General features: G+C 45.0%; 1 protein-coding gene across 10 annotated transcripts in view; it reads left to right on the top strand.

Moving 5' to 3' along the window:
- Nucleotides 1-12,801, top strand: part of CUX1 (cut like homeobox 1) — a 281,953-nt gene that overhangs the window by 130,706 nt on the left and 138,446 nt on the right. For all 10 annotated transcript variants that reach the window (XM_071574850.1, XM_071574851.1, XM_071574846.1 and 7 more), the window contains exon 4: nt 254-332. In XM_071574850.1, coding sequence (XP_071430951.1) covers nt 254-332 — 79 coding nt within the window. The remainder of the gene's footprint in view (nt 1-253; nt 333-12,801) is intronic.

Raw genomic sequence — 12,801 nt, 5'->3', positions numbered from 1 at the left:
CAGGCAGGAGTGTTCATAAAATACTGATGCTTGTTATTGTGCTGGAAAATGGCCTTTGAATTACCTTCAGTACAAATGTAGCAGGAATAGTCTTACAAGGCAGCTTCGGTGGGAGCTGCACACGGGAGACTTGGGTTCCCTTTTTGTGTATTAACTAGTTTTACATGAAATCTGTTAATTTATATTTCTAGCTCTGAGTGTAAGAGCTGTACTGGAACAAGCCTTAAAGCCTCTTTTCTCCTCGCCCCCTTAGATTGACGCGTTGGGCAAACGAAGCAAAGAAGCAGAGGCAGCTTTCTTGAATGTTTATAAGAGATTAATTGATGTTCCAGGTAAGCACATTATTTCCTTCTTCTGAAAAACTGATGCCTCATGTTTGGGTGAATTCTCTTGGGCACTTTGTCTACCTTTGATAAGGTAAATATGAGCAGTGGGTTTATTCTGGAACTCCAGTTTCTAGTGGAGAAAACTGTAACTGGGGCACATTTGATGACTCTTGCATGTTGATGTTTGTATGAATCAATTTATATTATTACAATACTGTGTTATCCTCAGCAATTTGTTTATTAGAGGGTTCAGACATTCTTAACAAAAAAGATACATCTCGAAGCTTCCTCAATGCACAGCAATATTTGTACTTCTAGACTATAAAGACAATATTTGTACTTCTAAAATATAAAGACAATATTTATACTTTTAAACTATAAAGACAATTTTTTGTGCCTTCTTAAAAAAAAGGCAAAAGAAAAAGCCTTACTGAGAAGTAAATCACTGCCAAATTTCAGTTCTGTGCAGGGTAAGTGTGATCATAAATTTTATTTGAAGGCCTTTATTTTATGTGTTTTCAACTTTCCCTTGTTTGGCCTCTGAAGTTTCTTTGTTTGGCTTTTGGTTTCAGTTCATTGCTTTTTACATTTGGGGAGTTGATTTTTCTGGTTTCCCCAGTGGTTGGTAAATACTGTCTGGACAGATTTTTCTTTTTCCAACTGTACCCAGAGCTGAGAGGGATTGAGGAGCCCAAGTCTCCTCTGCCACATCTTGGCCTGACACAGACACTGTCCTGTACCATCTCATACTTTTAAAAACCTTGACATTATACATAGTATTGAAAATATTTCCCTCAAGAGAGGTTTTGAGGCACAGGTAATGCTTTTAAGGCCTCATTGCAAAGTGCACCCTGGTCTTCACTGGTTTACCTTTTAAGAAGCACATTTCATGCACGCTTCAAATAAAAATTGGGTGGTGTCCATGGAGGGTGGGGTGGGTGTCCGTGGAGGATGGGCTGGTATCTGTGGAGGGTTGGGTGGGTGTCCGTGGAGGGGTGGGGTGGGTGTCCGTGGAGGGGTGGGGTGGGTGTCCGTGGAGGGGTGGGGTGGGTGTCCGTGGAGGGGTGGGGTGGGTGTCCGTGGAGGGGTGGGGTGGGTGTCCGTGGAGGGGTGGGGTGGGTGTCCGTGGAGGGGTGGGGTGGGTGTCCGTGGAGGGGTGGGGTGGTTATCCATGGAGGGTTTTTGGTGTCCATGGAGGGTTTTTGGTGTCCATGGAGGGTTTTTGGTGTCCATGGAGGGTTGGGTGGGTGTCCATGGAGGGGTTCTGGTGTCCATGGAGGGCTGGGTGGGTGTCCATGGAGGGCTGGGTGGGTGTCCATGGAGGGCTGGGTGGGTGTCCATGGAGGGCTGGGTGGGTGTCCATGGAGGGGTTTTGGTGTCCATGGAGGGTTTTTGGTGTCCATGGAGGGTTGGGTGGATATCCATGGAGGGGTTTTGGTGTCCATGGAGGGTTTTGGTGTCCATGGAGAATTGGGTGGGTATCCATGGACATGGGTTGGGTGGGTATCCATGGACATGGGTTGGGTGGGTATCCATGGACATGGGTTGGGTGGGTATCTGTGGAGGGTTTTTGGTGTCCATGGAGGATTGGGTGGGTGTCCATGGAGGGCTGGGTGGGTGTCCATGGAGGGTTTTTGGTGTCCATGGAAGGTTGGGTGGATATCCATGGAGGGGTTTTGGTGTCCATGGAGGATCGGGTGGTATCCGTGGAGGGTTTTTGGTGTCCATGGAGGATCGGGTGGTATCCGTGGAGGGTTTTTGGTGTCCATGGAAGGTTGGGTGGATATCCATGGAGGGTTTTTGGTGTCCATGGAGAATTGGGTGGGTATCCGTGGAGGGTTTTTGGTGTCCATGGAGGATTGGGTGGGTATCCGTGGAGGGTTTTTGGTGTCCATGGAGGATCGGGTGGTATCCACGGAGTGTTGGATAATATCCATGGAGGGCCGGATAATATCCACCAAGGCCTTTCCTTTATAAACAACCATCAGTATCCATTCATCACGTGTGTTGTTTTGCCTCCCTGTGGCTTTACATATCTTTTGCCCTGTCCATTTGGTATTTCAAATATTTAGGTGCACTTTTAGCTCCCCAGTCCTGCCCTGTTTTCTTTTTGGTGTGAGCAGGGACTGTGATGTTTGGAGAAAGCAATGACTGGAATGCTGCAGGGTGGTTTTCTAGCATTAAGCATCGCTGTTACATGACAAGGGTGCAATTTTATCAGACTTCCAATATCCTTTATAGGACCATATAATAATTGCAGCTGAAGTCTAATTCCCAGCAGCCAATTTTATGGTTCTTGAGGAAAGTGTGTATTTCTCTCCTCAGTAATAATGTGCACACTTTATATAATTAAAAAGGGCCTCTATTTTAATTTTACTATAAAATGATCTGTATTGAAACTCCAGCCACGGTGCTTTATGGATTCAGCAAAGTTTAATGATTTTCTTTCCTGACTTGCCCAGAGTTTTCACTCGGGCTCACCAGTAAGGAATTTGTGGGAAGGCTGGTATTTTACTTGTAAATTTTCCTATATACATCAGGGGTTTTCTCTTTAAAAGATAAACCAGACTTTTTATATCTCTCTCTCCAGCTTTATGGTGCTATTAAAACAGCATTATCATTGCTTTGTGCTGCAGAATTTATCCTTCCTAAAGGAAAGTACATGTCAAGGAAAACATTTTGGTTTATGTACATTTATACAGCTGTAATTCTCACTCAGATCATTCTGTCTTGCTCGAGACTGAACATTTTTAATTAATGGAATTAATTTTCTCATTTAATTGCCTTATTTTCAGTATGCAGTAGAGAGCTGGAGAAAAGCAAATGCTGCCACATGAATTGCACTAATCAACAAGGTTGTCACAACTTACCTTTAAAAATAATGTGAATATATTTATTTTGCAGTAAAGGGAGGTTGGATCTGTATTTTGAGGAAGCTTTTTTCCTTCTGCTCAAGATTCCTTTGTCTCTATTTCTGTAAAATAAGTGTATTACTTTAGCACCCTTGGCTTTTGGAGTCTTAATCTTGCAAACACTTAGAAGTGAAATTGGAGCCTTGTTTTGTGTTTGGAGGAGCAATGTTGCCTTGCAGAGACTGTACTTTCAAAATTCAGGGGGTTTTCTAAAGATTTAGAGGAAAAATATGGTGGAAAATATGGTGGAAAATATGGTGGAAAATATGGTGGAAAATATGGTGGAAAATATGGTGGAAAATATGGTGAAAAATATGGGGAAAAATATGGGGAAAAATATGGGGAAAAATATGGGGAAAAATATGGGGAAAAATATGGGGAAAAATATGGGGAAAAATATGGGGGAAATTAATATGAAAATATTATGAAAAATATAATGGAAATATTATAAAAATATGAAAAAATATTATGAAATATTTTCTTTTAAATAGGAATGTTGTTCACAATTTAAAAAAACCCCCAAACTTCCCTATAATTTTCAAATAAAAGGTAAAACGCAGAGATCCCAGTGACTGCCAGGTGGGACTAAACTGGTCAAACTGGGTTTCTGTGTGTGCTGTTTGTGTCCCTGGGCAGTCAGAGCCCAGAGCCACAGCAGATTTGCTCAGTCCTCAGCATTTCCCCTGCTCAGCACGACTCTTGTGCAGGCAGAGAAGGAAAAATTCTGCCTTTAAACAAACTCCACTCTCTGGGAGTGGCACAATCAAACCAACCGAATCTGGTTCTGTCCATAGAATAGGAAAAAAATTCAATTTTTTCAGCACATAGATGTTTAAGAAGGAGGGTAATTAATGCAGACTGTTCCTGGTTTGGAGGGGCTGTGCAGCCTTTTAGGGCTGAGCCATAAATGGGTTTCGTTTCGGCTTAATGGGAATTTTCTCATCAAGAAACTCAACAACTCTTAGGGAGTAAAAGGGGATGTGCTTGTGGTTTTATTGGAGACCCTTCTCAGGTCTGTCTCTGTTGTGATCAGATTTGGTGCTGTATAATGTGTGATGTGTTTTTTAGCTGCTATCTAAGGAAAGTATAACATAAGAGAAGGTAAAAATAAGATTTTTTAAATTTTTTTTTTTATTTTTAATGTGCTCTGTGCAAACAATTAGAAGCAATAAAAGTGAAAGATGGCTGAAGTGGAAATTTTATCTTTCCCTCACTCCTTGCACACTCTGCCATGGGGGCTGTGTCTCCCCAAGGGGTTGGAAGGAGGAGCAGGCGCCTCCAAAGGAGTTTTCCACACCCCCATCACTGCCCTTGTATTTTTGTGTCCGTGCAATCCCAGTTCAGCATTTGGAATTCCAACTGCTCTGCACAAGGCATTCTTTTTCCCAAGGAATGATTTAGCTGAGGAAACACACAGTTCTTTTCCAATAAGTTGTCAGCAGAGCACGAAATAAGTGTGAGGGCATCACTTTTAAAGACAGAAATGTAAATTTGTTTCTCCCCCTAAAGAGCTTCGTTGCCTCCCCCTCTCCTGTGCTGGGATTTGCAGAGTTTTCTGCTATCAGGCTGTTGCCTTGTGATTATTTACAACTTACAGGACTCTCCAGGCTTGCATTGCTCTTTGGGCTCTGAGAAAATTCCATTTAAAGTGTGTTTGATCAGTATTCTGAGGTTAAAGGTGATACAAGAGAGAAAAACAGGTTTGGTGGTTTTTTTCCCTCGGAAAAATTATCTGCTGCTTATGTTGGGGTGGGATGAATGTTTATGAGGTTGTTAATATTTCTTTATGTTCTGTGACATGTCTGGATTTTTTGGTAAAGTTGAGCAGAAAGGTTAATGCCAGCCCTGATAGCAAAAAGTCAGTATAATACAGGTTTTTACATACCCAGGGGGCCTGTGATGTGCTTGGACTTCAACATAAGCACCCCCAGGCTTTTGTGCTGGTAGAGAGAGATGGTTGGATGTAAATTTAGATGAGATATGAAGAGGGGAGGAGGAAAAGAGTTTCACTCCAAGGGGTCGTATTTAAACACGTTCTGAAGTAGAACAATAAAAATATAGTTTGAAAAAGTTCCTTAGAGCACTCTTGTCTGGGAAAATGGGGAATTGGTTGGCAAAACTGCCTAAAGAGCAGGATCAAATTGTAGTAAACCCTGAGTTTGTGGGATACTGAGGCTGATTAGACAGAGCATTTCTGAGAAATGTTTGATATCATTATATGTGAAAAACTTCAAGCAGTTTCTTGTTTGTTATTAACGTGTGTCCAAATGGTCACCCCTTTCCCAGTGAAATACATCTGGATAAAATAGAAGACAAACCCATAAAATGAACAGGTTTATGGTTTTGCTGCCCTTGACTTTAAGGGAAATGAATATTCATAGTCTGCCTTTTCTCAACCTTAGAGGGAAAAGAAAACAATATTACAGTGAGCAATCCCAGGGGGAAGGGATGCAAAATAAACTCGTTGGTGGGCCCAGGAGTGGTGCAGACACCCCTCATCACAGCAGTTGGGTGTCCTTCTAAACACACTTGAAAATCTGATAAAATGAAGCAGAAAATTGAGCATAGTTAATACATGAAAGAGAGAAAAGCGATAAACCCCCCGTGGCTGCAGGCAGTGATTCAGCTGGTGAGTGGATCCCATCTGAAGGCAGAATCCTTGGTGCTTGTTTAGAACAGGTTAAATAAAAAAGAGGAAAAATGCCCCAGTTCTGGAAACAGTAAAAAATTAGGGACTGTCGACATTAGTGATTTTCTCCAAACTGTTCTGCAAACCTTGGCACAAAGAAGTGCCCGAGGTGGGGGTCACAGGGACAGTTTAAACAGAGATTTGGGGCAGAGTTCTGGTAGGGGCAGCAGCTGCTGCTGTTTTATTTTCCAGCAGGGGCTGAATGGCCCAGGATGCTGCTCCAGCCTTCGGGGAGTCCAGTGCTGAGGAATGTACAAGTAGCAAATAATCACTTCAGCTCCTTCCCCTTGGGGTTTGAATTCAGAGCCGCTGCATAACATACAATTTGGGATCTGTGCTGGATGAGTGCACGCTGGTAGGGCATTACTGTTAACATTACCAAGTTATTTTCAGATGGAGCACAAAGTCCTGGCCAATTCTCCTCTTTAGAACTCATTCACTTTATCCTTCTGTTTTGAAACCAATGTCAAAATAACTGCAAATAGTTCTGTTACCTGAATACGTGGCCTGTCTGATCACATACTTTTTTTTCTTTAGTTTTCCTCGTTGAATTAATAATTGGATAAATTCCTTTGTAAAAGCTGGAATAAATATTCAAAGGAAGAAATATCCCTAAAGCATACACTTTAAAAAATTTATTGTGTGGTTGTCAAGCCCTGTTTTACTTGGTAGGCTGGAGGCACGGAAGGAAGAGGGGAGGTGCAGAGAAGGGGAAGGATGCAGTGAATGGGAGCAGGAAGAATGTGAGGAAATATCCCAGAAAATATCCCTGGAGGCACAGGTTGTGTTCACCTGGAGGAAGCTGTTGCTGCAGGGAGGAGCCCAAAAATCAGTGCCTGGAGTGGTGCTGGGTGGCCAAGCAAAGGCAGAGTGTGCTGCTGATGGGGAGTCTTGGACTTCCCCGCTCTCGCTTGCAGGAATGTGAACTGGAATTAGAATAAACCCCCAGCTTTCAGAGGGTTTAGTGGTAAGTCTGTTCAGAAGCTTTTAGGAGAAAGAAGGGATGATTGTGGCAGCAATGCTTTCAAACATAGTGGAAGGCTCTTTTTTCTTTTATAATCTCAAAGTAGGAGAAATGAAACTTAGAGCAGTTTTCGTGTGTCCTTTGCACTGAGCTCAAAATTCCAATGTCTTTGGCCATTATTGGAACATGAACAGTCAAACTGGAGCCTTTCAGTTGCAGTGGCTTCTCTTGTAACTCATTAGGTCCTTTTTCAGCTAATATAATGCCATAAAATATTGTATTACATATTATCATACCTCTTATTTAATATTTAAAATTTTTCTGAGGTTTTACCGTGGTTAGTTCTTTGAAAATACAGAGAATGGCAGTGCAATTTATGCAGCTGTTGATTGTTTACTCTGTCTTAGGTGATTTTTTGGGGTATGAGGATAGAGATGCATCTCAGGGGCAGGGCAGGGCAGAGCATCTTTTGGCAGTGGCAATTCTCAAGTTGAGAGATAAATAAAAGCTGTTTTTAAATAAGAGGCCACAAGATGTAAGACTCACGTTCTGAAATGGATCTGTGTGACTTGTGGTCAAATTGGTCCCGTGTGGTTCCATTTAACCCTGCAAGCCTTGGAGAAAGTGTGTGGTGATGAATGGGAGGGAAGGTGCTGAACTGCCCCTGCCAGGGGGATCCCATCAGGCTGGCTGTGCTGCTTCCAGAGCTGGGTGGAATTTGGGAATTTGGGAGTCAGCTTTTCCTCTGGTGAGGAAAATGAGAGTCCCTCACCCTCTTGTGGGCACTTTGAGTTCCCTGGTCCAGCCCTCACAGAACGCTCTGACGGCTGCAGGGTGAGGAGAACGCTGTGAAAAAGTGGGGAAAAATAAAAGGAAGAGAGAGATCCCAGTCCTGTGGGATGGGGGAGTAAGAAAATATGTATAATTCTTGATTGAAGGAAGAACCTTTTCATGGTTTTTATGAAGTGAGGAGTTGGAGAGATGATGAGCTTTGTTTCAAATGGAATTACGGCTATAACTCTTCTGTCCCTGGGCTACCAGAGTCATGGGGGAACGGGAGCAAAGCTATCATTTATTCCATGAAATCTTTGTCTCAGTCTCTCTAGGCTATTTCAATTTACCGCTGAAATTTCTGGGGAATAATTAATGAATTAATTAAGTGTGCTGTGAGGTGTTTGAATATTCAAAAGCTACAATGTAATTATTATTTTTTCTCAAACACATTTTCAGGTTATTTTCAGGCATGCAGCCTCCCACAAAAGCACTCAGTGCATCACAAGAAGCTGATTTTGCTCCTCTGTGTCTGTAATACAGGGACTGTGCTCTGACAGAGCTCTTATTGCATTCAGGAACGGGAAAAACTTTTACTTCGTGACCAAAGTGTTGTTGTGACAGCAGAGCTGAACTCCTGGCTCTTTTAAAAACTTAAAATTGCGTTAAAAAAGTTGTGTTAAGGAGGATTATTATTTTTCCCCTCCCTTATCATCCCGTGTGGGCGTTTCTTGTGAGCGAGCACCGAGAGCTTTGCTCGGGCAGCACAAATACAGTCGCCTCGAAAGAGACCCGCTGCCTTCCATGAATTATTTTTAGATCTCAACCTTAGGAAACACATTTCCAGCAATATAAATTATTAATTGCCCCTGTAGTTCTGGCACTGTTTCATAACTTGCTTTCTTATCGTTCCCTGCGTTACACGGAGAGGGAGGAGGAGGTTTGGGGAAAAAGGCAAGTCCTTTGTTTTGGAAGAGGCTCTTCGGGAGCTCCATGTTATGATACCAAAGGAATAGCCAGACTAAAAGAGAGCAGGTTTAGAGTAGATAATAGGAAGAAATTTTTCCCTGTGAATGTGTAGAGGGCCTGGGGTGGAATTCCCAGGAAAGCTGTGGCTGCCCCATCCCTAAAGTGTCCCAGGCCAGGTTGGAACAACCTGGGATAGTGGAAAGTGGCCCTGCCCATGACAGGAGGTGGAAAGAGATGGGCTTTAAGGTCCCTCCAACCCAAACCGTTCTGTGAATTGTACCAATTTCTATGAAAACACTTTGAGAACAAGCAGAGAGCGAACCCCGGCTGGGCAGAGCAGTGGGTGCTCCCGCAGCCCCTGCCGCATCCAGAGGGGTCTCAGCGCCTGGAGAGCCCCGGCCGTGTTGGGGTCACAGCGGGTGCGGAGCCGCCCCGGCCCCGAGGGGCTCCCGCGGCCGATCCGCGATCCGCGCCGGGCTTTGCCGCTCGCCCGCAGAGCTGCGGGCAGGGCCGGGCGGGGGTCGGGACAGCCCTCGGGGGTCCCAGGAGGGTCCCGGGAGAGCCCTCGGGGGTGCGGGAGATTCCTCGGGGGGCCAGGAGAGCGCTTGGGGGTCCAGGGAGAGTCCTGGGGGTCTAGGAGATTCCTTAGGGATCGGGGAGAGCCTTTGGGGGTGCGGGAGATTCCTCGGGGGTCCCGGGAGAGCCCTTGGGGGTGCGGGAGATTCCTCCGGGGTCCGGGAAGAGCCCTGGGGGGTCCAGGAGGGCCCTCGGGGGTCCAGGAGAACACAAGGGGGTTCTAGGAGATTCCTCGGGGGGGTTCTGGGAGAGCCCACGGCGGGGTCTGGGAGTGCAGTCGAGGGTCCAGGGAGGGCACTCAGGGGTCCAGACAGAGCCCTCGGGGGTCCAGGGACAGCCTGTGCGGGTCCAGGGAGGACACTCGAGGATCCAAGGACAGCCCTGGGGGGTTCAGGAGACTCCTCAGGGGTCTGGGCTGGGGCCATCTGGGGGTCCAAGAATTCCCACTGGGGGTTCAGGCGGTGGCACCTCCCTGTGGGGCTGGCAAGGCCTGTTCCTCAGGGAACGCACCCCTCCACTTAAAAATAATTTTAGAAAAGTATTTAGGAAATATATATATGTATATGAAGAGAGAGGGTAATTGGGCCCAGCGCGCTGTAAATTGTACATTTAAACAATGACACGGTTTTTCCGCTTCATTTGGCAGATTTTCCTCCCGCAGCCCATCCCTCGGTGTGGGGGGGCCCTCACCCCTCACGGCAGCAACACCAAAGGGTTAAAGTTTAACTTTAAACATTCCCTGTCCCGCACAGTTCTCCCCGAGCCGAGGTGGGCTTTTCCCCCCTCGCCTTAAATAACGAGGGTGGTCCCGGCATACTCTATATCGAGACAGCTTTTCATCAGTTGCTCATCAGCATGCTAATTGCTGTATGACTAATTATGCCCTGAATTCCAGTTGATTTTCTTAATGAGACAGCTGGGTTAATTATGTAATCGTATGATTACATTAGCCCAGAGTGCCCTGGCGAAAAGGGAGGCAGGCGGGAGTGGGATGGCACCGGGCGAGGGGCCACTAATGACTGGGGAGGGCAACCCCACACTGCAAACCTGGTTAAACTGTTAATATATTGGGAGCTGAGTCTTCTTCCAGCTCCCAGAAGAAGGGAGGAACAGGGGTTTGTAAGCAGAACTCACCTTGGAAGTTTGGATGGTCATCAGTGACCCTGTTGGATCTCCAACATTGAGGTTGGGTTTGGAGGGTGGTGGGCTGGTCATGGAATCACAGAATGTCTTGAGTTGAAAGGGACTCGCAGGGATCATCCAGTCCAACTCCTGGCCCTGCACAGACATCCCAACAATCCCACCCTGTCCAAACACTCCTGGAGCTCTGGCAGCCTGGGGGCTGTGCCTCCTGCCCTGGGGAACCTGGTCAGTGCCCACCACCCTCTAGGGGAAGAGCCTTTTCCTGAGATCCAACCTGAACCTCCCCAACACAGCTCCAGCCATTCCCTGGGTGCTGTCACTGGTCACACAGGGCAGAAATCAGAGCTGCCCCTCGGGAGGAGCTGCAGACCCTGATGAGTCTCCCCTCAGTCTCCTCTTCTTCAGGCTGAACACACCAAGTGCCCTCAGTCACTCCTCCTGTGGTCCCTCCTGCCCCTTCACCATCTGTGTATCCTCCTTTGGATGCTCTCTAATAGCTTTGTGTCTTTATTATATTGTGGCACCCAAAATCACACCCAGAGTGATGAGGGGCTGCTCATGTAATGCACAGTTTGGGTGAGATACATCTCTGCCTTTCTTTTAAAACTGTTCATAAAGTCAGTAGTTTACATGCATAAGCAGCAAAAAAAAAAAAAAGGTTCTTTTGCACTGTTGTTCAAAAAAGACTCATCATCAGGGCAGGTGTGGTGTGAGAAGAGCCTCAGAGGTGCTGTGGCTGTGTTGCACCAGGTCATTTGATGAGAAGTATTAACTGCTACAAAAATTACCTTGCCTTTGTAACATTGATTTTTTCACATCTGTGTCCATTGAGATGTGTCTACCCCCTTGCTTTTTGGGGACAGAAGCTCCTGTGGGAGGGGACACAGGGATGTCACAGGGATGCTGGTGAATCCACTGGGGAGCAAAGGCTGGAATGGGCTTTGCAGGTCCTGGGTTTAAAATACAGTTTCTGCTGTGGTGGTGTGGGGAAAGCCTCGCCAGGGGTCGGATCCAGGTGTGCCAGGCTGTACATCCAGGTGTGCCAGGCTGTGCCAGGCTGTACATCCAGGTGTGCCAGGCTGTACCAATACACAGGATGCAGAGGGCTGCTCTGTGGGTATATGGGATGCAACAAGTGGATTAGGAGAAATAAACAGAATAGAAACCAATAGAAAAAAATACACTAAATTAGTGTAAAGAGTAGACTTTCAGTTTACTCTTGGGCAGTAATGGTCTTGCAAAACACTTCTGCAAGTTTTGGGTGATCTGATTCCTTCTCCCAGTTTTCTCATGTTTCATTTATCCTGTGCCTAGCAAGGGATCCAGAACTTTTGCAAAGAGAAAATTTAAACCAAGAGAATAATGTGTGATGAGTTTTCCACATTTCAGTGCTCAGTGAGGCGACTTTTCTCTTTTACAGACCCCAGCAAGGGCATTTCCTTCGCTGCCTCTCTCCATAAGCCACGGCCACTTGATTTTTTTTGAGCCATGTGTGCCTGTTGTTTGTGTAATGAATCGAAAGTTTTGGTCCATTGCTTGTTTAAAAATTCAGTGACCTCCTGTTAAATGACATGAAACATACTTTGTTAGCCTGGTTAATATAAAAAGGTATGCTTTTCCATGCATGCATGTGTTGGGAATAGGAGAGTATTTTTATTTATTTTTAAATCTGCTCCACTCAGGTAAGGAAAACATCGTTGTGACTGTAAGGTTTATATTTGTTTCAGGTTAATTGGTGTTCATAAATACTCCAGAAATAAGAGGGTTTTAGGGGTTTTGAGCCAAAAGAGCATGTTGGAGCTTGCCATGAGTAATTGTCTCTCTGCCCAAAATGTCTTGGTCATTTTATTGTCATACGATGATTAGTTTTCTTTAATGCAATTTATGAAAATTAAGTCTAAGAGGTGCTTCAGCCGTGGGGTTTTTCACATGTCCTCCAGCAGTGTTTAGTGACTCCAGGCCATTAGTCCTTCAAACAGGCTCTGGTGAAGTTTGAAGTTCAGTGCACAGAGACTTTTTTTTTGCATTTTGTTTGTTCTGCCACTGTTTTGCTACTTGAACATTAACCTTTAATAGAGCTAAATTAAATATACATGTCCTGATGAATAATTATGAGATAGCAAGCATTTTCATTTTGTACATAAAGCTTCTCAGGGATTGCAAATTTGACTAAAGGTTTAGTCATTATTCACTTTATGATGCCCGTGTTATTTTTGTCCTTTAATTCTTTACTGATTTCAATATAAAATGTGCCGTGTATTTGGAGCAAAATGGGCATGTTCAAACGAGAAGGGAAAAGGTGCACCCACAGTTTGGTGAAGTTCACTTTGTTCTATTGTGGCTACTCGATAGAAATATCGTAGCCAAAGCTTAAGATCCTCACCCTGATACCATTCCTGGTTCCTGTAACAGTTTAGGATGGGGATGGATTGAGACAATCCAGCCTTTCTT

The sequence above is a fragment of the Pithys albifrons genome, chromosome 21, assembly GCF_047495875.1.
Source record: "Pithys albifrons albifrons isolate INPA30051 chromosome 21, PitAlb_v1, whole genome shotgun sequence".
NCBI lineage: Eukaryota > Metazoa > Chordata > Aves > Passeriformes > Thamnophilidae > Pithys > Pithys albifrons.
The sequence above is the reverse complement of the archived record's forward strand: the minus strand, read 5'-3'. Positions and strand labels throughout refer to the sequence as shown.